General features: G+C 38.0%; 1 protein-coding gene across 9 annotated transcripts in view; it reads left to right on the forward strand.

The window, feature by feature from the left end:
• The window catches only part of SMC6 (structural maintenance of chromosomes 6), a 72,051-nt gene that overhangs the window by 10,194 nt on the left and 35,092 nt on the right, over positions 1–26,765 (forward strand). For all 9 annotated transcript variants that reach the window (XR_007135204.1, XR_007135205.1, XM_047782595.1 and 6 more), the window contains exons 3-15: positions 1,342–1,459; positions 3,467–3,572; positions 8,279–8,415; positions 9,276–9,337; positions 13,325–13,405; positions 14,162–14,263; positions 18,073–18,192; positions 18,294–18,392; positions 22,387–22,533; positions 22,982–23,070; positions 23,246–23,410; positions 23,793–23,971; positions 24,984–25,188. Coding sequence is in view for 7 of the 9 variants with exons in the window: in XM_047782595.1 (XP_047638551.1) it covers positions 1,342–1,459; positions 3,467–3,572; positions 8,279–8,415; positions 9,276–9,337; positions 13,325–13,405; positions 14,162–14,263; positions 18,073–18,192; positions 18,294–18,392; positions 22,387–22,533; positions 22,982–23,070; positions 23,246–23,410; positions 23,793–23,971; positions 24,984–25,188 (1,610 nt within the window). In the remaining 2 variants the exon portion in view is untranslated. The remainder of the gene's footprint in view (positions 1–1,341; positions 1,460–3,466; positions 3,573–8,278; positions 8,416–9,275; positions 9,338–13,324; positions 13,406–14,161; positions 14,264–18,072; positions 18,193–18,293; positions 18,393–22,386; positions 22,534–22,981; positions 23,071–23,245; positions 23,411–23,792; positions 23,972–24,983; positions 25,189–26,765) is intronic.

The raw sequence follows: 26,765 nt of genomic DNA on the forward strand, positions 1-26,765 counted from the left end.
ATTACTTAGCAGTGGAAAGCAGTAAACTGCTGATAGAATCAGCAATGGACAATTATGCTAAGTGAGAGAAAAAAAAAGTCTCAAAAGATTACATTCTGTATGATTCCATTTACATAACATTCTTGAAAGGACAATGTTTCAGAAATGGAGCACAGATTAGTGAGCCAGAGGTTAAGGAGAGGGTGAGTTGGCTATAAAGGGGCAACATAGGGGATATTTGTGATGATGGAAGTTTTCTGTATCTTCACTGTATCATTCTGAAAGTTCTGGTTGTGATATTGTACTGTACTTTTCAAGATGTTACTATGAGTAGAAAGTGGGTAAAGGATGCCCAGGATCTCTCTTTGTTATTTCTTAAAACTGCATCTGAGTCTTCAATGAAAATTCAATGAATTCAATGAAAATAAAATGTATCTTTAAAAAAATCTTCAACCATGATTTCCAGTATTCTACTCATACAGGGATATAAGCTGGTGTCTAGTAAAAGAGAGCAATGAAATTTCTTTTGCTTTTTAGGGCCACACCTGTGGCATATGGAAGTTCCTGGACTAGGGGTCGAATTGGAGCTGCAGCTGCAGCTGCTGACCTGAGCCATATCTTTAGCCTACACCCCAGCTCAGGACAACGCCAGATCCTTAACCCACTAAGTGAGGCCCGGGATCAGACCCGCTTCCTCATGGGTACTAGTTTGGTTCCTTACTGCTGAGCCACAATGGGAACTCTGCAAGGGATTTTTTAAATAAACTATTAAAAAAGCTGGAGACATTAAGTGTTTTTCAAAAAAAAAATGGGGAAGTTTGGTAGACTACGGTGCCAAGCTCTTGGTTAAAACATTTATATACCTTCTGTAATTAATCATGACATGTCAAATGTAAAATCCTATTTGTAATATGGAAATTATATCCCCTCCTCTCAGGGGAGTACATTTAGCAATGTTTGGATATATTTGTGGTTGTCACGGTTGGGACCGCGGATGGGGGGTGGGTAGGGTGTGCTACTGGCATCTGGTGAGGAGAGGTTAGGGATGTGCAAGACACCCCAGGGTGCACAAGACAGTCCCTCCCTAACAGAAATGATCTGATTCAAAATGTGAGTGTTGTCATCTTAAGAGACCTTGTGATACAGATATTAGTTCCTTTAAGGACTTGAGAATGAGTAGTTACTCATGTAAGTTCTCCATTTAATTTCACTTACTCATCGTTGAAATTAACATTTGAAGTTAAACTTTTTATAACTTTTTTGTTGGTAGCACTGCTGAGCTTTCCCCTGCCAGCAGATGATTGGATGATTGTAGTGAGTGAATTAGACTGATTGTTTTCTCTCATTATTTTTTATTAATAGACTGCTGCAGAAGTTGGAATAATTGAGAGTATTCAGCTGAAAAACTTCATGTGTCATTCAATGCTTGGACCCTTTAAATTTGGTTCTAATGTCAACTTTGTTGTTGGCAATAATGGAAGTAAGTGCTTTTGCTCCTTCTCCTTGTTTGAATTTGAACAGTACATTGAGATAGAATGCATTAACTTTTAAAAAATAGGTGTCTATTAGTGCTAATAAATCTAAGTTTTAGGCCTCTTGTGTGGTCATGAATTTTTTTCAGTATTTGCCGCCAGTCTGCACCTTAAACAATTAATGAGTTTTAGTTCTAGGTTCATTATACAGTAGGGATAAACATTTCCTGCTTATTCTTTTGAATCTGTGTACTTGGAATTCTTACCATAGAAGTATGGACAAACTGTCCTCATTGCAATTGAAGCAGCCCCGTGTCTTATTTCTATTAAGCATTGTAATAGAACAAGAATAAAGAGCCATGGGGATCCAGACATGAAAGAAATTAATTTTCACTGTGTGGCCAATAAAAGCTTTATGAGAAGGTGGTATTGGTGGTGGTACTTGAATGAAAACTTAGCTCTTATTGGGGAGGAGAAAGCTGAGATGTTCCTGGCGAATAGTGTGCACCACCAACGGTCGGGGGGGCAGAAGCAGATGTGTGTGGAGAGAGGCGAACAGCCTCATACGGTTTTAACACAGCTTACACGGTAGGGAGGGGCAGGAGCTGACACTGGGAAGTCGTGTTGTAGGTGATGTTGTTGAAGATCTTGAATGTCATGACAAACATTTTGGGATTTCATTCAGAAATCAGTGGGGGAACCAGTGAGAGTTTGAGCGTATAAAGATGACCTAGTGACGATCTGTGGGACAAACTGGCCACGTGGCAGAGGATGGACTAGAAGAAGGAAGACATAGGAGTCAGACCAGTTGGGCAACTTTGGTGGGAGACCAGCTAGGTGTGAGGTGTACAGAGGGAGAGGAGGCTTGACTGAGCCAGTGCAGAGGGACAGGAGGCTTGCCAGCATCCCAGCTGGAGGCAGTGCTAGAACATGAAGCTAGTACATGTAGCTCCAGAGTCTGTCAAGTCATTGTTCTTTGTTTTTCCTACTCTATTTGGTCAAGAGGAAAGTGTTTTCAGGAGAAAATGGACAAAAGGACCAGTGCTGCGGGGAGATCAGAAGGGACAAGAAGTAAAGACAGATTGGTGGGTTCTGCAGTTAGGTCTTAACTTTTAAAACAGTAGTTTTATTAATATAATGCAAGTTGTGGAGGCGGTAAATTGGAAATGAAGAGAAAGGAGAGAATTAGGATAGGAACTTGGACGACATTCCAGAAACTAAATTGGGTTAACTATTCTGTACTTCGGTTAATTTGTAGTATGTTATGCAAGATGATGGGCTGATAAGAGCTGATTAAATTCTTTGATGGTGGAGATGAGAAAATGATTACCATATTCTGGGTAATTGTTACAGATTTCGGAATTTTAGTTTGTGATATTTTATGTCTGTTACGGTAAAAAAGTATTCAAAGAGCTAACTAATAATATTCCAATTAGGAATGATAATTGTCAAAATATGACATGAAAACACTGGGTATATGACTGATAGTTTTTCATGTTTAAGCTCATTCAGTCAGCCAGTATGTGAATGCCTGTTATGGGCTGATATCAGAGATAAAGCATTGAATAAAACTTACAACAGTCTTGTCCCAATGGAGCTTGCATTCAGTGTTAAAAATAGTTTCTGACTTCTGAGACTTTATGGAAAAAGTAGATTTTAATTAAATTAGAATGTAATAAAAATATGAGTTAAATATATATGGGCAGTTAGAAAGATAAGTTGTTTTAATAGGCTGATGAGGCATGATTATAGAAGGAGAGTTTGAGGGTGGAAAAGAATCAACCTTTTTTTTCTAATAGCAACAGCTAAATACTTCATGATAGATACAATTTTTTGTTTCTGTTTGCTGCTTTGGCACTGCAAGAAAATTATAATTGAAGTATAGTGCTTTATTTTAGGGTTAGACTAGTTCACATTTTCATTGAGAAATTTTTTTACATCAAGTTGTAGGAATCAGCCTTTCTTTTCTCTCTCTTCGTAATGAATGTGATTTTCTTCAACACCTGTTTCTTTAGGTGGGAAGAGTGCAGTACTCACAGCTCTCATAGTTGGTCTTGGTGGAAAAGCAATTGCTACTAATCGAGGATCTTCTTTAAAAGGTTTTGTGAAAGATGGACAGAAGTAAGTGCTTCCTTTACATGTATTTTTTAGTTCTTTCATAAGAAGCAGCTTCTTTAGATTCTCAGTGCATGTTGACACTATAGGAAATGAATTGGCTTCCTAGAACTGGAGCAGAAGGATCATATCTTTTCATTCCTTGCTCTTGCCCAGTGTTGCCAGCCTAGCCCCCTGTTGCCTATTCATCTCTCCTGGCAGAACACTTGTGTCAGTTTTTGCCATGTGCCTGTACCCACTAACTCTGTTGTTTCTATTCCCTTTCTGGAAGAACGAGCAATGATAAATCTATGAATTTCTGTTTAAAGAAATATTTGTAAACATTGGCCTTTTCTGGCTATTGATCCAAACCCAGCTTCAGTAAGATATGATATGGACTAAAGCAGAGTTGGTGACCAGCCAAGGCGTCCCTAAATGGAATTTCTGCCTCCAGCTCTCTAAGAATTCCAAGAAAGTTTTCCATTCTCACATTTTATGTCCTTTACTCTGCTAGTTCACCAATAACTAAGTCCATGATTTGAGGACTACGATCACAGGTCTCTTTGTGGTCCGTCATGACCCTTGGTGAATGGTCATATGACAGCCCTCTGTGGCTTTTTTTGTTATAGCTGCCTTCACCTAACTATATGTACTCATTGCCCTGTTTGTGTCATTATAGACTCCTGGCCTTTTGCCCTTGAGGAGCTCTTTTCAGTCTGATCTCCTTATTGTGTTTAATTCTGCATCAGATAACTGAAGGGATCCTTTTTTCTCCTTGCAACTAGATGTCCCAAGCTCTGCTGTTCCAGCTCCCAGAGTGAGGCCGCTTCCGCTATTCATTCCTCTCTCCCATGTCCAGTGCCCAGAACTTCTAGAACTTTGATAATTAACCATGATGTCTTTTTTTCATCTGACAGACTTTCCTTCTGCTCAGTGTTAGATCCATCTAACTCCCCCTATTTTCCATTTTCGTTCTAAAAAATAGATCGGGGACAGGGTGTAAATCAGGTTTGTGGGTTTCTTAGGTATCTCTCAGAAACTTAAGGACTTAATCCTAAGCAAAGGTTCCAGATAGACTCAGGAGACGGGAGGCAAAGATACACAGAAAATGATTTCCATTGGGAAAGACCTTGGGAAAGAACTGTTTGGTAACAATTCCCCAGCATACTTTCTGTCTCTCCTTACCTTATTTGGGGTCTCAGCCCAGCAAAGTCTTCTCTCCCACTGTCTCTAAACAAAATTATGTCTGAAGTCAACAATTAGTTATTTTAACACTTTTCAGTTAATGGTCCCTACTCCGTTTCAATTCATTATACTTACCTGTACATTCCTTACTTGCCCAATTACCTCGTCTACTTAACCAGATAACACTTTGATCTTCCGAATAGAAGCTTCAGGAAGAAATAATTTTTTTCTGTACCATTAAATGTTTTATGTTTCAAAAATTTAAAAACATTTTTTTCCCCCATTTGGGAAGTACCTGGACCAAAGCAGAAACTTCTTTCTGAGATGTGTCCTTGGAATACCATTAAAAAAAATGAAGAAAGAAAAAGCCTAGCTTGCACAAATCACCAACTTTGAAGGACACAGCTGCCTGTAGATAGGAACATTAAAATATTTTAAACTGAGTTAATAACCATTAAAAGCTGTAACATGAGCTCAGTCTCCTTTTTTACTGACCTTCTCTGAAAAAGTAGCTAAAACCAGCTTCCCCAAACTCGTTAACTATTCCTCGTGTCCTCCCCTTCCTCATTTAAAACTTTTGGTATCCACAGAATTTTCCTTATTTTATAGTCTCTGATTCTGTCACCACTTTTTTTTTTACAGAATCAGTTCACCGAGCTTTTTGGTTCTGTTCTGCCTCTAAAATCCACGCAGCTCTCCCATTTTTCCTGAGGAGTGTCTACCAGTCCGGCACAGATTTGAGCCAGTCCTAAGAACTCTCTCTTCCCCATCTGAAACATCGCACTCCCTGTTTGTGGCACCTGGGCTCGGGGCTACCTGAGGGTCTCCACTGTTGAGGGTCTCAACTCTTCTTAGAGATGCTTGCCTAAGACAGCTAGGAGAAGCCAGAGAGCTGTGCCTTGAGGCTCTTTCCCCAGGGCTCAGCCCTCTGATTACCCACCCAGGCTTTGTCGAGGTGCAGGCATGGTGTATCAGTTCTCCGAATGTCTCCTCCTCTCTCACTGACTAGGGTCTCCTGCTCCTAGCTGTTGAGGTTCTTCAGCAGGTTCGGTTCACTGTTGCCTACCTCTGCCTTCCTAATCCTAGTCCTGGTGGCATTGGGATCTTTGCACCAGTCCTGTTTTTAATACCCTGGGGAGTGGGCTATGGAGAGAGGAAAACTCATCCTCCCACTCTACATTTTTGATTTAGTGAGTCATTGCAGAACTTGTTGCAGATGTGCCGGTTACCCAGAGAAGGAACACATGCATCATATTTTTCTGTGGCTTGTTCCTTGTTCCTCGTGCCCACCAGTGTATGATGTTACAGGTCACCTCTGTGCAGATAGATTCTTGTGGAATTGAGAATCAACCTGCATGCTTACTATGGCACTGCTTGCTTGTGTTGTCCTTCCAAAGGAACTCTCAGTGGTGATCTCTTTTCTCACTCAAGAGTCTACCCTATTTACAGACACTGGGCTCTGTGAATTCGGCACCAGTCATTTTAGTTTGTTGAGGAGAGAGCAGTTGTCCCAGCTCAGGTTATCCCCATCTCCTTGTACAGGTTTTTTGAGCAGTTATTTTGAGGTTTTTTTTCCATAAGCCCTGATTTTATAAATAACCTGCCTTATATTTATTAAATTCATGTGACAATAGTATGCCAGTGCCTCCAAAATTCTCGCAGTATTAAAGATAGTTTTCAAAGCAGGGAGTGTCTAGGGAGGAAAATAACAGTAGATGTTTGCTAATCCAGGGAGATATCACTATTTTTAAAATGTTTTCATGAGTTACATTTACTTGATACTAGGTAATCATACTAGTTAATGAAATACATTTTTTTTGCTTCATATTGTAGGCTAGCTGCCCTTCCCAGCTCAGACTTGATTAACTAAAGTTTCCAGCCTTGACTGTTCATTAGAGTCAACCCACAGAGCTTTGAACAGTCTCATTAATTATAACTTTTCAGGAGCATATCTGTCTTAATTAGGTATTTCTGATTACACACACACACACCCCCCCACACACACACCCACACACACACACACACACACACACCCCCACACACCCCAAATCACCCAGGATAGCTTTAGAAGAGGAGATTTGTCATAAAGATGCAGGCGTAAAAAGATGAATCTCAGAAGCTTCAGGGAGGAAGTATAATTGGGTCTTATCAGTGACTCAGAACCAGAAGTCTTTGGTTCCTGGGTCTTTTTGTGCACGTGTCTCTGGCTTTCTTTGTCTCTAGGCCTCTGTCTGCCTTTCCCTTCCTGTGGCACGTCTCCCTCCCGGCCTCTCTGGCTGCACTTCTGTGTTGTGCCCTCCCCTGGCTCTCCTCTGACAGGCGTGCAGTGTGTGAATGTGTTTCCTCTCATTGCCTCTGGAACATGTTGGCTCGCTGTTACTCTTGAAGTCTTCGTTACGCTGGGTCTTCGTGTGCAGGCATTTATGTCTTAGTGCCTGGTCTGTGGACCTGCTGCCTGTAAAGGAAGTGCTCTTGTGTCTGAGTCACAGCCACTCCGTGATTATCTCTGTCGGTCTGTCCAGGGGGTTTCCCGGGAGCCTGTCTTTTCTACTCTGGCTTCTCTCTAGAGTCTGCAGACCTTGTACTTGCAGATCAGAAAGTCACACCCAGGTGGGGTCCTCTAGTCCCAGAGGCCTCAGAACTTTGTAGCTCCAAGGAGTTACCATCTTTCCACTTGATTTTGTCTTAGAGTTTGTTTTAAAAACTCATGATTTTACAATAATTTTAGTCTAACAAAGATGGTGTAATTTCCTTTATGCCTTTCACCCAGTTTCCATTGATGTTGACCTCTTAAATAACTAAGGTACTTTTATCAAAGCTATGTAGTTAACATTGGTGCAATATTATTAACTAAACTGCAGACCGTATTTGGATTTTACCAGTTTTCTTAATTTGACTTTTTAAAAAAGAAGGGAGTCTTACTCAGTTGGCATTCACTCTTTTTTTGTTTGTTTTTGTTTTTTGCTTTGTAGGGCTGCACCTACAACATACGGAAGTTCCCAGGCTAGAGGTTTAATCGGAGCTACAGCTGCCGGCCTACAACACAGCCACAGCAACACAGGATTGTCTGCCATCTATACTGTAGTTCACAGCAATGCCAGATCCTTAAGCCACTGAGCAAGACCAGGGATTGAACCCTTACTTTTTATCCTTAAAGGCTTTCCATCAGATGTTTTATTACATGATTTAGAGTGGTCAGGCAGTATTAATAGTATAATATTATACATTGCTGAGAGCAAAATGGGTGCCTTATATACATGATGTGAGGCAACCAAAATCGAAATGAATTTTGCGCAATGTGGTGTTTCTGCTGTGGGTAGAAAAATCAGGGTTTTTTTTAAAAAATAGTTTCTCTTATTCTCAGCTTTGTTTGTTAGACAGATATCTTTAACATTATTCCATAATAGCCTGTCAGCCACCAGTTACTGATGTAACGTTATTACTCAGATGAATTAGCCAGATTACTTGAAGGTTTTGAAAATTATAGTAACCTAGTGTTGTAATTGCCCTGTATCTTCACGTGACTTACCTTAAGCTTCTTGATGTAGCTCGGCAGATATCTCGATAACGTTAAGGAACAGAGGGGATGACGCCTATAGAGCAAATGTGTACGGTGACTCTATAATTGTGCAACAGCACATCAGCATGGATGGAAGCCGATCTTATAAACTTCGAAGTCAAACAGGTTTGTTATGAACGTCTCTTCACTTCATTAAAGTATTAGTAAATATCCAGCTGAAAAGAGTCAAGTGATTGTGCAGGTATCATCAAAAGGACACTTCTCATCTCTTGAAACCTCTTTCTTCGAAGAGGAGTGGTTAGTTGCATGTATGTATACATAACACATGCAGATATACATACATACATTACACAAGGTTGTTCTACCACAGGGCATTCTGCAGCAAAACCATGATTAGCACAATTTGGATCCTTTTGAAATCATTTTGATCTCACATACAAACCTGCAGTTTCTATCACATGCGGGAAGGAAGGTTAGCCAAAGGTGGAAAAGGACGTAAAGGAAGAGGAGGTGGGTTACTGAAAGGAAGAGTTACTGAAAAGATAGACGAGAAGGGAAAGAAAATGTTTAACTATGGGAAGAGAGAAACACTGTCACTGTAACTGTGTGCTTCTTCCTCCTCTGTCCTTACGGTGTGGCTAGTATGTCACCCCAGTTCATTCAGAAGTGTGTATGTGCAAGGGTACTTTTCTTAATGACGTCAGGGAAACTAGGTAATACTTACTTTTATAAATAATTGCTCATTTGGGAGTTCCCGTTGTGGCACAGTGGAAACAAATCCAACTAGGAACCATGAGATTGCGGGTTTGATCCCTGGCCTCGCTCAGTGGGTTAAGGATCCGGCATTGCTGTGGCTGTGGCGTAGGCTGGTGGCAACAGCTCTGATTAGACCCCTAGCCCGAGAACCTCCGTATGCTGCAGGTGTGGCCCTCAAAAGCAAAAATAATAATAATAATAATTGCTCATTTAAAAAATGTGCTATTGCCCTAGAGACAATCTGGTCCTTTTATGTTTCTTGTAACTAGGTGCTGTGGTTTCTACTAAGAAAGAAGAACTGATTGGAATTCTTGACCATTTTAACATACAGGTAGTTGCTAAATTTATGTTTCAGATTAATAAATACAACTGGGTTTTTTTGTGTTATTTCATTTATAGAGTAGAAAGAATTTAAATGGCCTCTTATGTGTAAATTGACCACACAAGAATATATATATAACAATATATATATCACTATATTGTTAGTGAAGTTCCTTAAAACGTCCTAGTTCAAGAACCTTGCATGTGTAATAAATCCTCTTTGATTTGACAGAACAGTAAAGAATATCTGGTCTACACTAGTATGTGCTGAAGTTTATGTTAATAAAATTGATGTTACAGAGTTTTTTTGCATTCTGCTGGCCTAGTCAGAATAGCATTCCTAAACTTAGCTGCTAAATTTTTATGGAAAGGAAATTTATTCTAGAAAGATAGAGATAGCGTTTCTCTATGTATTTTGGAGTTATTCATCAAACCTATTGGAAACAAAGCTTGAGTCCATTCTGATAAGATGTCTTGACCAAGTAACTGGAAATAGGGCAGATATAGTCCTATAACATTAGCACCCAAATCATCTTTGGAGATTATATAATCCAGACCCCTTATTTTGAAGGTGGGAAACTGGGAGCCAGCAAAGGAAATGAGCACTTACAAGTTGTCTAGCTATGGTTGCTGATGGAGCCTGCCTTGGGATCCCTGTTCGGTTCCAGTGCGCTCTCCATTGTATCACCCTGCCTTATTCCTGGATTAAGAATGGCAATAGTAGTCACCAAGGAAAAAGAACCATTATGAGTCTGAGTCTCTTTCCTAGTTGAGTTTAGAACAAGTTGTCCAGAAAAACTATTCTGTGATGGTAGAAATATTCTGTAATATGATGTCCGATGGGGTGGCCACTAGTCATATATGGCTCTTGAGCATCTAAAATGTGTCACTAAGAAATCATATGTTTTTTTTTTTTCTTTTTGCCATTTCTAGGGCCGCCCCCTCAGCATATGGAGGTTCCCAGGCTAGGGGTCGAATTGGAGCTGTAGCTGCTGGCCTACACCAGAGCCACAGCAATGCGGCATCCAAGCCGCATCTGCAACCTATACCACAGGTCACGGGAATGCCGGATCCTCACCTGACTGAGCAAGGCCAGGGATCGAACCCGCAACCTCATGGTTCCTAGTCGGATTTGTTAACCACTGAGCCATGACAGGAACTCCGAGAAGTGATATGTTCTATTGTATTTTACTTAATACAAAAGTCTGAAATACTGTATGTAGCTAGTAGCTTGCATATTGGCCAACACAGGTTTAAAAAAATAATAGTAAAATCTGGAGAAAAGGAGATACAGCAAAAAAATTTGAGATTGGAATGCAAGGCAATTTGCTAATCAAAATCAGGAAAACCAAAAGTTAGAGTTTGTGGAATCATAGGTGTTGGGAGAATCAATCTCAAAGGGCATCCGGCGTAGTTATCACACGTTATCTGTACTCTTTGTGGACTCTCCGCCAGGCTGCCTTCAGTGGGTACTTGAAGTAGGTACTGATTCAAGTTAGTACCCACTGACTTGTTGGAAGTATCCACTGAAGGCAGGTACTAACCTTCAGTGGGTACGTGATCTCAGCCTGAGGCTTCTCATTCCTTCTCTAGACAGCTGTATTGTTAGAAAGTTTTTATTAATAGGAAAAGTTGAATAAAGCCTGTTTCTCCAAGCTCCCACTTCCTTGGGGAATGTAAAACATGTTTATTTTCTCTTGAGATATTTGAAGATTTTTATGATAACTTGTCATCTTGTATGATTCAGTTGCCTAACGGTTCAAAGTCGTTGATCGGAGTACGAAAGGTCTAGAGCTGCAGTTACACATACAGTAACTGCTAAGCACGTGTGAATGGATATTGAGCACTCAGAACATGGGTAATCCAAATGGAGATGCGCTGTAGTGTGAAAGACACACTGGGATTTGAAGACATAATGCACAGGAGGAACGCAATTTTGTATCGATTACAAATGTTAAAATGATAATATTTTAGATGTGTTAGGTTAAAAATATATTATTAACCTTATTAATTTACCTGTGTCTGGTTTTTTTGTTTGTTTTTTCTTTTTTTGCCTTTTTAGGGCCACACCTGCACCATATGGAAATTCCCAGGTAGGGTCAAATTGGAGCTGCAGCCACTGGTCCCTGCCACAGCCACAGCAACATAAGATCCAAGCAGTGTCTACAACCTACACCACAGCTCACGGCAACACCAGATCCTTAACCTACTGAGTGAGGCCAGGAATCGAACCTGCTTTCCTCATGGATACAGCGTGAGGTAGATGGGACTGCTGAGCCATAAAAGGAACTCCTGTGTCTGTATTTTTAATGTAGCTACTAAAAAAGTTAGTTATGTGTGTGATTTGCATTATATTTCCATTGGATAGTCCTGGTCTATAGTAACCAGGAGGAAGGAATGTTTAATGCGTTTAAGTAATAATGATTTTATTTGTACCCCTTGCCTCTCCTTACCCTTTCTCTGAGGTTTACCTGGTTTTGCTTGCCTTTTGCTTGCTCCAGGTAAAGCTGCCAGGTTTTTAAGTAATCTCTAGTGTAGGAACTAGGAACCCCATTTCAGAGGATGTAGGAAAAAGAAAATGAATTTTGATGAAGCTGTTATCTGAAGTTGGAGATAAAATGGCTGTCATTAAAGTTAGAGCTTTAGGTCTTACTTCTAAGAAGACAGTTGGCTGTGTGAAGTTAAGATACAACACAGGCCTTGTAAACAACATGTGGCAGTCAGAGTCTGGTCTACCTATGTAATGCAAATGTGGTATGTACAGATTTCTTTATAACTACATAAATGTTTTTATTATCTTAGAAGACCCAAAATCTAACCATGAGTATGGGAAACAAAATACAGTCTGCATTTTACACATGTTGAAATGAAAGAGTTAAACATTTTTTTCCACTTAAACTGGTCCCACATATTCTATACCTTACAAACAGGTTTATTTTTTAACACATAAATTCAAATTACTTTGTTGCTAACACCAAAGATATACAGGAGAAATGACCTTGAGTCTCTTTGAAACAAGTTGGATTAAAAAAAAAAAGTTTTTCAACTGTAATTTGAATTCTGACCATACTGTTATTTTAATTGTACTTTAATTTGTTAGCCAAAGGTAGCGTAATTCAGGCAATAACTTATTTAAAATGACTCCTTCTCCAAAAAATGGAAATGACTCCAGTATTTCATTTACTTTATCCTCACGGAGAAATAACAGGAAATAGGAAATCTGAAGAATTGCTGTATGAAGAATAAACAGTACTTGTCATTATAGTTCTGATTACAAAGAACTGAGTTGGACTTTTTGTATTTTGTTGGAGGAAGTAACTGCCTTGCCTGAGGCTGCATAGGAGGTTGAGACAGAGCCCAAATAAGAACCCAAGTCAGCTGGCTCTCATGCTAGAGCTTTTCCAACTCTGGTCTGATGGTTAACCAGGAACATTGGGGGGATGTTCTATAAAACAGATGAAAGACGGGAGCTCCCATTGTGGCTCGGTGGTAACAGACCCGACTAGTATCCATGAGGATTTGGGTTCGATCCCTGCCTCCGCTTAGTGGGTTAAGGATCAAGTGTTGCCATGAGCTGTGGTGTAGGTTGCAGACGCGGCTGGGATCTGGTGTTGCTGTGGCTGTGGTGTAGGTTGGCAGCTACAGCTTCAATTCGACCCTTAGCCTGGAATCCTCCATATGCCACAGGTGCTGCCCTTTAAAAAAATAAAATAAAATAAAGGAAATAGGAAAACTTTCTAATAAAAACACTTCTATAGAGAGTTCTTGTGCTTGTGCCCATAGTATTTATTTTAGCATCATGAAATTTTGAAATATTTTCTCTGCATTAAAAATTTTTAAGATTTTTCTCTTTGTATATTTATTCTAATACTTTGGCTAGTACTTAGCCTTCCTGATGGCACCATAGAATACTTGTGATGTATATTGCAGTTGATTTCTCTTTAAGGCATATTTAAAATGAAATATTTAAAGATAATCTTTTGTTTGTTTGTTTCAGGTAGATAATCCGGTTTCTGTTTTAACACAAGAGATGAGCAAACAGTTCTTACAGTCTAAAAATGAGGGAGACAAATACAAAGTAAGAAGCACCAAAGTAAACATGAACCTAAAAAAGGAATACATTTTTAGATTAAGTGTAGATACCAAATACTGCTTTTGGTCACGTAATAAATATTTAGTATTTTTTCATAAGCCACTATTTAAAGTAATATTGTAGGGACTAATTTAGGAAATTGTTAAGTGAGATGGAAGTATAATTTTCCTGGTAAATCTTTGCTTTTACTTTTTGGATTTTAATTCTAAAAGAGAATGAATTATTCTAAAATTAATCTTTAGGGAAATACAAGAGAATGATTGGCCATGCATTCGTAATAACCTTTAAACATCAGATTATTTGAAACTTTAAAAAAAGCCAATAAAATGTTTTATACTACTACAACTTCTGTGTAACTTTTGAATGGGTTTTGATATTTCCGTTGCTAAAAATATATGATGCATAAAGATTAGGGATATGAATGTTTTCTCTGTTTTCATATTTGCTTAAAGAATGGAAGAACAGTGAAAGTGAGTGTATTACCATCACACCAAGTGTGTTTTCTTTCATGGGGTTTTAAGAACTTTTGCAAATGAATATGTATATATAAATATAGCAGGTTAAGAACATTTTGGGTTTGAAATGACATGTTCTTTTGTGTTTATGTCCACTTGCTGAAAGTATGTTTTTAATGTCTTTATACGTAAAAGGTCTAAAAGTTTTTAGAGACCAAATTCTTCTTTTTTTGATAGTCCTGTGGAAGTTTACAGACTCCTAATGGTGTTTTTCTTGTTGTTTTAGTTTTTCATGAAAGCAACCCAACTTGAACAAATGAAAGAAGATTATTCATATATTATGGAAACAAAAGAGAGAACAAAGGAGCAGATAAATCAAGGAGAAGAGGTTTGTAGCCATTATTTTTTGAGATGAGTCAGTTTCTTAGAGTGCTTATCAGGTAAATGGTATTGTAAAATTATATACCAATATTTCTATGTAACTATGAAAAATGAGTAACATTTTTATAGCACTCTGGGAACTGTGGTTTACACATTCAGGGTATTTATTAGCCTTTACTTTTTTGTTTTATAGTAAGTTGTCCGCATCTTACTTCCTCTATGAGACTATAAACTGGAAGACAGGGCAGTACTTACTTATTCCTTGCAGTATGACGGACGGATTGATTCCACAATATGGTGTCACTGATCGCCACTGGGAAATAGTTTAAAAACTATTGTATTTTCTTTTGATGGAAAATGAGCACAAGCCTCAAGCTGCTATTAGACGTAATGTGCATTTGTAATTATATGCAGTAGATATTCCACTACCCTGGTGAGATGTTGACCTTCTTTAAGGACTGACAGCTTGGTAGCAGCTGTCCCATAAGTACTCACTAGCTTGGTAGCCATGTGAATTTGCTTGAATTTGAAATTGCTCAAGCCAGTGTGACCTACTTGTATTTGTTTTTATATCGGTTGTATTTTGTTCTTAGGCTTTCTTCAGATTCCTAAAGAAACAACCTTATGTCTCATAATCAGAAATCTCAGAATTACAAGACTTCTCTTTCAGCTTTTCATCCTTTGTATTAAGTCCCATCAGTTTTTACATGGTTCTGTAATTTGTTCTTTTGTCATTTAGTCAGTTTTATGCAATCGTATACTTTCAACATTTCTTAGCCTGTTCTCTTGAAAAAGAATTATATTGATTAACTGAAGTCAGATTTATTAGATGTTACACTGACGTTTTTCCTTCAGGTTTTTTTAGGGATAGATTTAAAATTGGGTTTATAGTTTTATGGCTAATTAAGTAAAGAATGAAAAAGTGAAATGAGTATATTTATTTTTATTTCCCACAGTATTCCTTCAAACCTGGGTCATATGGTAGCGTTCAAGGAGGTACACTATAACCATAAAGCATAATTCTATAAGCCATAGAATTTGTAGAGCACATTTTCTTGGAGTATCAGTGTTATTATTGGAGGAAAGAAGTATTTGCATATTCAAGAGTTCCTGCTGTGGTACAGCAGGTTAAGGATCCAGCATTGTCACTGCCCCCTTCCCCCCAAAAGTTGCATATTCAAACAAATGTACATAGTATATGTTACATTTATTATTTTAAAAATGATAAATCAAGACTTTGAAGAAATTTACTTCAAACAGCTTGATTTTTAAACACCCACTTTCTTCATGGTATACTTTTCCATCAACTATTTAAGATATATTGGTTGTGGAATTTAAGAAGTGCTTCCCTAAGAGTGCCCATTGTGGCTCAGTGGTGACAAACCCAACCAGTTTCCTTGAGGATGCGGGTTCAATCACTGGCCTTGCTCAGTGGGTTGGAGATCTGGCCTTGCCATGAGCTGTGGTGTAGGCCAGCAGCTACAGCTCTGATTGGATCCCTAGCCTGGGAACTTCCATGTGCTGCAAGTGCAGCCCTACAAAGACAAAAAAAGAGAGAAGTGCTTCCCTATATCATAGAGTAGAGTTTCTCATGTGTAATATTTATTTAGTAAAAACTTTCTTACTAATGAGTTAAATGCACTTAGTTTTTGAAAAAAACTGTGGGTTTGGATAGTTTTTAAGAAATAGAATGTGAAGATTAGAAACGGGAAGTCATTCACTTATCAAATATTAAGGTCCTACAGTGTACCTGCTAGCATTGTGCTTTGGCCCTGGCCATATAATGGCAAATACATCTGAGGATTCTTGGGATCATATATTTAACTATTCAGCAGGAAACAGTAAATAATTGAGTGTGATGAGCACTACTAAAGGAATTAAAGATTAGTTTGTTGCAAAGCACTTAATAGGGTACTAGCAATGGGGTTAGTTTCAAGGCAAGGACAGCAGAAGGAGTGTCATTGTTAAGTAGGTAATATCTACCCTAAGAACTGAAGGGCAAATAATGCCACACGGGAGGTGGTAAGAGTGAGAAGTGCATTCCAAGAAATAGCGTGGTTAGACTCTTGGGCAGGAGAGCGTGTGATGCTTTAAAAACCTGCATTGTGTAGAGGGAAAGTGCAAGAATGGCAGTTAAGAGGCCAGATTGTGGAGGACTTTGTAAAACTTAAGGGCAATAGATCACACGAAAGTGGGTGACTGGAGTGTATTTTCAGTAGATCCCTCCATTGCAGATGAGAGTGAATTGCTGTAAGGAAGGAACAAATGTAGAGCGATCAACCAGGAAAGTATCACTCTTGTCCAAAGAGATGATGATGACGGAAGTTAGAGCAGTGGTGGTAGTAATGGAGAGAGGAGCTGTGAAATGATTTGGGCTGGTGTTATGTGGGACATGGAGGGCAACAGTGAAAATAGAAGCCAGATTTATGGGGCTGAAAATGTGAGGAAAACGGAAGAGCCAGAGATAATTTTCATGAACCTTGAATGGAAAGGGAAGGTGGATTTAGAAGAGGAAGTGGTGCCCAGGGATGGACAGTGGTAGTTTTGTTTGTAAGGAAGGAAAGATAAGTAAGTAAAGATGTAAATGCGTTACTGGAAAGGAGTCAGTAAAGAGGGTGAAGTGGGAAAAAGATCAAAAGATGGGATGAAAAATCAATTAATTTAGCTCTCCTGAGAAGGCGTAAGGGGGTGGATAGGATCCAACTGGAGGTATGAGATAGGGACTGGACTTGGGTGTAATGAAGCTACGTCTTCTTTTATAGCAGAAGGGAGAGAAGACCACTGTAGGTTGTTGAAAGTTGGCGGGAGGCGAATTTCTTTCTGATAGCTTCTAGATTCTGTGAAGTAGGAGGCAGGAAGAATAAGTGAGGGATTAGGGTGGTGGGGTGTATGAGGTTTGAAGAAAGTGATTGAAATTATCCTGAAGAATGGGAAAGCAACTTGGATGGGGAAACACACTAAGATCCACAGTGTCAGACCCTAGCTGGACGTGGTAACCATGTGTAAAGAGGAGGAGCCAAGTACCCAGATATACAGCTTTATAAGCTGTTCATACATCACTAGTTTTTGTTTGATGACTTTATTACTAAGAGAAAACTTAGATAAGAAAAAATATAACATTTGATTTTTAGAAATAAATTCTTTCTGTCCTTCCATATTATTTGAATGGATCCTGGGTATACTTCTGGAAGAACAGCTCCTTCTGTCTATCAGTTAGGGAATTGAGAGAAAATGGGAGACTGAGTTTTATCTCTACTTATGTGGTCTTGAACCTTTTATTCTTTTGCTCATCTTCATTTTTTTTTGTCTTTTGTCTTTTTGTTGTTGTTGTTGTTGCTATTTCTTGGGCCGCTCCCTCGGCATATGGAGGTTCCCAGGCTAGGGTTGAATCGGAGCTGTAGCCCCCGGCCTACGCCAGAGCCACAGCAACGCGGGATCCGAGCCGCGTCTGCGACCTACACCACAGCTCACGGCAACACCGGATCCTTAACCCACTGAGCAAGGGCAGGGACCGAACCCGCAAGCTCGTGGTTCCTAGTCGGATTCCTTAACCACTGTGCCACGACGGGAACTCCTGCTCATCTTCATTTAAAGAGTATCTGGCCATTTTTATAGTGCAGAAATTAACAAAATTATTGCACTTAGTAAAAGCATACCAAAGAACCAAAAATTTTTGATTTTCGCTTCAGCTAAAGGAGTCATTTTCCTAGCAGGTCTCTGTCAGTACTTCTTTAGGCAGTATATTCAAAATAAATTTTCAGAAAGTCTTTTCTTTTCAATGTTGGTAAGAAATACATTCTTTTTTCTTTTTTTAAGCGACTTACTGAATTAAAGCGCCAGTGTTTGGAGAAAGAAGAACGTTTTCAAAGTATTGCTGGCTTAAGTACAATGAAGACCAATCTCGAAGACTTGAAACATGAAATGGCTTGGGCAGTGGTAATTTTCATTTAATTATTTATACACGTAAATTTGTAATTTACAAAAATATACTTGGTTATAGTTAATTATATGTCGTTTGCTATATAATTTCTTTTTAGGTCAATGAAATTGAAAAGCAGTTGAATGCTATCAGAGATAACATTAAAATTGGAGAAGATCGTGCTGCTAGACTTGAGAGAAAAACAGAAGAACAGCAGGTTATTTTACTTTTTTTTTATACAGATTTAGTAGTTTGAATCACTTGAGGTTGCTGATACTGTACAATTGATGATGTACAAAAAAAACAGTTTTGAGGTACATAATTATCTGTATTTGAATTTATTATTTAGGTAAAGCCAATCTAAATTTTCAGGCAGGGACTATTGTGGCAATTCTCTTTAAAAAAAGGATTTTGTGGAGTTCCCATCGTGGCACAGCAGAAACAAATGCTCAGTGGGTTAAGGATCCTGTGTTGCCGTGAGCTGTAGTGTAGGTCACAGATGCGGCTTGGATCTGGCATTGTTGCTGTGGTGTAGGCCAGCAGCTACAGCTCCGATTAGACCCCTAGCCTGGGAACATCCATATGCCACGGGTGTGGCCCTAAAAAGACAGAAGACAAAAAAAAAAAAAAGACAAATGGTACTTTGTTACTGACTAGAGATGCTACACCATGAAGCTCTCGTTCTTGGGTTCATTGAGGAGTAGAAACATAAAATGGCCTGAAGAATAAAGGGTGCTAGGTTAACAGTCAGCTAGAATAGCACTAAACCCAAGTATCAGAAAGTATTTGAATTCAGAACTGAACCCGGTGCCCAAAGCTTGCTAATGGAACTTTCAGGGAACTGAGTTTCAGGGCTCAGAACCAAGATTACCCATCTGAGGATTTTGTATTAGTGGAACATATGTGAGATAAGCTGGTAGGTCTATTAAGGTTGATTTCAACCTGAGATCTAAGAGCCCAGGTAGAAACTACTATTTATTTATCTACTTACTATTCAAGAAGCTGATTGGAGTCTTGCACTTGGGGACAGAGGTAGAAGTTAGTTTAGGGGTAAATAAAGGCAGTCATTTTTTTTCTTTCTTTTTTTATTTTTCTACCACATCCTTGGCCAGGGATTGAGGCCAAGCCATAGCTGTGACCTGTAGCACAGCTGTGGCAAAGCAACATCCTTAACCCTGTGTTCTGCGCTCTTGATGTGCTATGTCACAGTGGGAACTCCAATGCCGTAATTTTCTGTTGGAGGTTTCCACATGGTCCTTTTTACCATAGAGCATACCCACTCTTTAAATTCATCTCTTCTTTCTCTTTTTTACAGCTTTATTGAGATGTAATTCATATACCATGCAGTTCACTCATTTAGAATTTATAGTTCAGTGATTTTTAGTATATTCATAAGGTTGTATAGCCACCACTATGGAGCTCCTCTATTGTCCTGCCAGAAGTAGAACTCCTAGCTTTTTCATTTATAGGAACTTCCATGTACTCAGTATGACTGACGGATGTCTTAATACTTTGTTCAACTTAACTTCTGACTCCCAGGCTTGGTTGTAGTAGAGGGTGTAATCTTCCCTGCCTTGCCTTTTCCTGTCTGCCCCTAGGATAAGCAGGTAGCTCTTTTTTCTAAGGGTTATAACATTGAAAGGTAATAGAATGAATGTGTAAAATAACAGAAGTGATGAAAATAGCCCATTAACTTAGTGATCCCTGCACTGAGTTTCTTACTCCCTCTTCAGGTAGTGAATGGAAATTCAGCCTCATCTACCTCTCACCTCAAATTTTCATTTCTGAGAGAATATTTTCACTAAATTCCTCTGTTTCATTTATTAGCTTGTCATAGGGGGAGACGTACTTTCTTCCTTAGATATCCCCTAATCTAAAAGTGGAATTTAGTCTGAGTAATAAATGCTCATTTTTTTTTTCAAATGGGAAGGGACAGTCATGAAGCTAGATGATAATTTAGTTTTGTAGGTATATTTTCCAGCTAAGTATTGGGCCCGCTATGTAGTAAATGGTAAATTCCTGCAGGGTAAGGACTATCTTATTTTATATTTATGTCCTTCCCACCATGTCTTACATAAAACCTTTAACAGAGTATTTGCTTGTTTACTGATTATAGAATAACTATTAAATGGAAGTTTCTGAAGAATTAATGTCTAACACAGACTTTAAACGTGTATTAACCTCATTTAAAACTGAAAATAGATGAATTATGTTTAGTTTGTGTAACACCTGGACCAACTTCAGTTTTTGTGGGGGAAAAAAAAATGGAGCTTATATTAATGGTGTTTTAAGAATAGTAGTAGTAACTAATAGTTTAATAACTGCACTATCATTTTATATCACGTTTCCTAAATAGCTTACATATTGACAATTCCCTAATTTGTATCTCCTATTCAAACTTTTATCCTGAGCACTTGATTCAGATATCTCTCTTCACATCTTTACTTTCATGTTCTAGACATTTCATACTTAGCATTTCTAGTTGAATAGCTGTGACTGAGGCTTATGTGGCCCACAAAGCCTGAAGTATACACTCTGGTCTTTCTAGAAAAAGTTTGCTGATCACTGATCTAAATAGTTGTCGTATTTGTCCTTTCTGATCTAGTCCTATTGTCAGTGCCACCTTTGGTCCCTAATTATTCTTGTCCCAGAATATTACACTTACTTTTTACTGAAATCATTTCCCTTAACTTTTCCCTCCACCTTGCCTTCCATGTGCTTCCAGAGTGATTGTTCATTTAGACTACATAGAGATTTACATACAGATTTGATCGTATCTTGTCTCCCTGTTATCTAGGGGATTGAGTTGGAAGCTGATCATTATGGAATTGAAGGCCCTTCCACCCTTTCATCACATCCCCCACTAGTACCCTCTTAGTTTAAGCTCCAGAAATATTTTAAATTCCTAAAATAGGTTTAATGCCTTTCTACATGCTTTTTCATCTGCCTGTAGCACTTCGACTTTTTTCCTGGTGCATTTTGATTAATCTTTCAAGACTCAGCTCAAATGCTGCTTTGAAGGCATTTCTGACGTTTTCTGATGGACCTATATGTTCTTCCTCTGTGCTACCTAAGCAGTATTGCATCCAAACTGTATGATCAATTTGTGTGTTTGTTTCTCTGCTAAATTTTGTCTCTTCAACTGTGTTACTTTAACAGTTGTTACCATATCTTTGTATCCCCAGAAGATAGCACATTTGTTGGATAACTCAACATGGCATTAAAATATATTTTAGCTTTTTAAATTATTAGAGAAATGCAAATCAAAACTCCAATGAGATATCACCTCACACTGGTCAGAATGGCCATCATCACAAAGTCTATAAATAGTAAATGCTGGAGAGGATGTGGAGAAAAGGAAAGCCTCCTACACTGTTTGTGGGAATGTAAATTAGTGTAGCCTGTGGAACACCAAAAATAGAGTTGCTGTAGAGATCTAGCAATCCCACTATAGGCATATATCCAGAAAAGATATAAAATCTAATTTGAAAAGATACATGCACCTCAGTGTGTATTTGGAAGCATCCTAAGTGTCCATCAACAGGTGAATGAAAAAAAAATGAAAAAAAAAAAAAAACAGGTGAATGAATACACACACACACATATATATATAGACACACACACTGAAATGCTGTTCAGACATAAAAAAGAATGAAATATTGTCATTTGCAGAAACATGGATGGACCTAGAGATTATCATACTAAGTGAACTAAGAAAACGACAAATAGGGAGTTCCAGCTGTGGCTCAGCTGGTTAAGAACCCAACATAATATCCCTTAGGATGCCGGTTTGATCTGGCCTCGCTCAGTAGGTTAAGGATCTGGTGTTGCCTCAAGCTGTGGTGTAGGTCACCTACGCGGCTCAGATCCAGCACGGCTGTGGCATAGACTGGCAGCTGCAGCTCCAGTTTGACCCCTTACTGGGGAACTTCCCATAGGACAAGTGCAGCCCTAAAAAGAAAAGAAAAAAAAAAAAGAAAACAACCAATATTATATGACATCACTTATGTGTACAATCTTAAAAAATGATACAAATGAACTTAGTTGCAAAACAGAAACAGACTCACAGACATGGAAAACAAACTTATTGTCTTAAGTTTAGTTAGAGCAAAATAAGTTTGAGATATGAACTATATATAATAATTAAAAAAAATTTTTTTTGTTTATTGAAGAAAAATAAAAAATAATCCAACAATGTTATTCTCTTAAAGGTCAGACTTAATGAAGCAGAAAAAAAATACAAGGATATTCAAGATAAACTAGAAAAGATCAGTCAAGAGACAAATGCACGAGCACCAGAATGTCTGGCATTGAAAGCAGATCTTACGTCTAAGAAAAGGGTCTATAATGAAGCTGAGGTAAGAGAAATTTTTCCAGTATTAGAAATTGCATGTCAAATATACTGTTCATTTATTCCTAAAAGTAGAGGTTTTGTATCTGAATGGAGATCTGTGTTGCTTTCAGATTTTAAAAATGTAATGATTTCACGTGGGTATATATATATATGTGTGTGTGTATATATATACTTATGTGTATATATGTGTGTGTATATATATACTTATGTGTATGTGTGTGTGTATATATATACTTATGTGTATGTGTGTGTGTGTATATATATACATATGTGTATGTGTGTGTGTGTATATATACTTATGTGTGTGTGTATATATATATATATATATACACTTGGTTTTGAAAACATATTTCTGCATATATTCAACATCTGATTTGAAGATTTGGCAAAAATGGACTTATTGGAGGTATTTGTTTTTCATATTACTAAAGAGTGTCTTAATTTTTTGTTAGGTTTTATATAACCGTTCCTTAAACGAATATAGAGCATTAAAGAAAGATGATGAACAGCTTTGCAAAAGAATTGAAGAACTGAGAAAAAGGTAAGATAGTTACTCTGCAATTTTCACCGTTATCACATTTTGTAATAAAGTAATCCAGGTGAAATGGTGTTTTTTATTTTTTGTGTCATTGCTAAATGAATTTTATCACATTGCTTTATGTTTTTAAAATGCTATGTTTTTCATTTAACATTTTTCACTTTGAATTATTCTTTAGTGCTGATCAGTCTATGGAACCTGAGCGGTTGGAAAGGCAAAAAAAAATATCTTGGTTAAAAGAGAGAGTAAAGGCCTTACAAGATCAAGAAATTTCAGTCAATCAAGAGATTGAACAATTTCAGCAAGCTGTAGAAAAGGACAAAGAAGAACATACCAGAATTAAGTAAGTGTCAATATCCTTAGGTTTTTTTGGCCACTTGAAAATAAGACAGTTTTCCTCTTTATTTGAAAAGTGAATACATGGCTTTTTTTGTTCTTCCTCATAACAAGGAATCTTTTAAAATCACTTTTCTGATAAGACTTCTTACAGTTGTAGAGTTGGGCAATTTCTGGGATTTCTAGTTCTTCGTCACTACTGCACTATTTCTTTTCATGCTTAGTCTTTTTTCCTCTGGCAACATAGCTGTTTTCAAATAAAGAAATCTGCTTTTAGTTTTTAGAGTAGCTGTGTCATTCACTGGTATGCAGGTATTAGGGGAAAAGACTGAAGATTTCTGTGTAACCATATCACATGTCTGTTCTGTTTTTCCACTTATATTTTTTAGGAGAGAAGAATTAGATGTGAAGCAAATACTGAATTATAATCAGAAGCAACTGAAAGAATTGAAAGATAGTAAAACTGATCGACTCAAAAGATTTGGCCCTAATGTTCCAGCTCTTCTTGAAGCAATAGATAATGCTTACAGACGAGGGCAATTTACCTATAAACCTGTAGGCCCTTTAGGTATTTGTCACCAATTAGTCAGGATATAATAAAAATTAGAAGTATATTTTTATTTTCAGGAAGGGGTTTGTTGAGTCTAGTTTTAAAAATCTGTTATCAAAAACCATATAGTTATATGTAGGCTTTGTACGTATTTTAAGAAATAATGATAAAATTGTTTTAAACTTTGTAACTTTCCTTTTGTATTTTTAAAGCATAAAATAGCCAAAAAAGAAAGAGAACTTAGGAAAAGTATTTTAGAGTTGAGCAGTCTGGTTCCGATTTTTTTCCTAAATGAATAAATCAATGAACTAATTTGCATGTAATTTGGGAAAATTTGGTGATGTCAAGATAGAGTTGAAAGAGCAATCACTACCTGAGTTTTGTGTAACCTTTATAAAATAACTTGTCTTTTTAGTTTCTGTTTATGTTGGACAACATTATTTCTAAGTCCTTCCAACTATAAATCTGGGGTTATTTAATTATCCTCATATATACATGAGAAAAAAAATCAACTCACAGGAGTTAACTTTTAATCCTGTGCATCATTGGGTGAAAATACAAATTTTTTTGTAGTAATGTGCTGTATAGTACAGTATTGTGTTCTGTATTAGGTATTGTAGTAATGTCTGTTCATTTAGATATGTACCGGGATCCATTTCAAGAAATGAGGCATTTTTTTCCCTCTCTAAATCTAAAATTGCAATACTAATCAGTTTTACAGAAAAAAATAATTTTGGGTTGATTTTCAAAACTCCATTCAGAGGCTGGATCAGTATATACCTACATAGGAAAAACACTATTGATTTACATTAGAGTGAGACAGTTTTTCACAGGATTTGGTGGGTTTTCTCCCCAGGGTATCCGGTGGAGTGGGCAGATTTCCCATTTGGTTAAAATAAGATCTAGAATATCATTTAAATTGCTTTATATTATACTTTGAAGTCATTTATGAACTACTATAAAAGATAAGCACATTAATATTTCGAGATAAATTTTTATGGGCCTTTTATGATTTTTTTCTTACTCGTAGGAGCTTGCATTCGTCTTCGGGACCCTGAGCTTGCTTTGGCTATTGAATCCTGCTTAAAAGGACTTCTGCAGGCCTATTGTTGCCATAATCATGCTGATGAAAGAGTGCTTCAAGCACTGATGAAAAGGTTTTATTCACCAGGGACCTCACGGCCACAGATAATAGTTTCTGAATTTCGCAATGAGGTGTATGATGTAAGACACAGGTGAGGCATCAGTAATTAAGCATTGTTTCTGGTTGTGCTTAGTCATGTGCAAGCTCAGAAAGAGAACATTTGAAATGTTAACCGTATCTATACTACTCATTTGTGAAATTCCATTAAGCCATGTCTTTAATTTGAATCTGAGCATTGGAGGTGAGAGATACTCCCTGCCTTTGAGGTCCTTAACACGAGGTCTCTTGTGGGAGACATACCGGGAAATAGATGTTTTATGGCTTAGAAGTTGTATTGATGAGGGAGATGGTGCAGACCTCCTCACATTAAGAGGGAGGGCCTGAGGAAGAACCTGGGCACTCGTGGTTTACAGATTCTTGAAGAGCTGTGGTTGTTTTCTCTGCTGACCCTAAAAAAACCTTCTCAAGGGCACCATACCCAGACTGCCTTTTTTTAGCTGCTGGCTAGCTAGTTACTTTACTTTAAAATATATATATATATATTTCCATTCCCAGATTACATTTTAAAATTTCTCTTCGCTCCCACTTCCACTTTTTCTTATAAATTCTATTTTTTCCTTTCTTCAATCAAATCTAATGCCATGTCCCCCATTTTAGTAAATTTTTACATGAACACTATCTCTGATTTATTCTATGTCAGCATTGATAAAACTGGATCACAAGATGCAGATATAATTGAGAAGAGGGAGTAATTAAATGTTAGTAGGTAAATTAGGGGAGAAATCAGAGAAGAGAGAATAAATGATCAGTCATCTAATTGATGGGTTTGTTAAGTGATAGAAAGATTTAATTGCCTTCTGGGCAGATAGAGTCCTATGTACATACAGTGTACATGGAGGCATAGCATCATAAGTTAATTCTGCAAAAAATAGCATTGGCTTTATTTTTGGCCACCCTGCAGCATGTGGAGTTCCCGGGCCAGAGACCAGGTCCAGGCCGTAGTTTTACCTAGGGTGTAGCTGCAGCAATGCCAGATCCTTAGCCTACTATGTTGGGCTGGGGATCAAACCTGCGTCCCAGCTCTCCCAAGATGCCCCAGTCCCGTTGCACCACAGTGGGAACTCCATCATTTGCATTATTGATAGTGAGGAACAGAATAAAAGATATTTAGGGCAAAATCACTATAACCTGTATAATAGAAGGAAGAATTGAGGGCTACTGCTAGGTTTCTAACTGGAGTGAGGAGTTAATAAGTTATATTTTGGAATTGTTGATTCTTTGAGCTTTTAGGCTAGAAATAAGTATGTGGGGATTTGTAGTAATGTGTTTGCATGAGAATTTGACCTTGTGTTAATTTCTAGTTTTGATCCCAGGTTTCTGAAATGTGATAAAAGTGAAATTTCAGTTGTGCCACCAGACAGCATTGCTTATGGTATAAAAGACCCCTGACAAATTAGTTGCACCTGGACTAGGAGAACTCTAAACATCTGGTGGGATGCCGGTATGGTGACTCTGTCCATTGGGCATTTCCATATGGGGACCTTGAAAATGTGAGGTGGTTATGAGAGATACTGGCTTCTATGCAGAATATATCCTGCTGCACCTGGTCCTTTGAGGACCAAGAACGCTAATTTTGGACAGCTACACGGACTGCTCTGTGCACTGCTG

The sequence above is a fragment of the Phacochoerus africanus genome, chromosome 5 (genome assembly GCF_016906955.1).
Source record: "Phacochoerus africanus isolate WHEZ1 chromosome 5, ROS_Pafr_v1, whole genome shotgun sequence".
NCBI classification, from domain to species: Eukaryota; Metazoa; Chordata; class Mammalia; order Artiodactyla; family Suidae; genus Phacochoerus; species Phacochoerus africanus.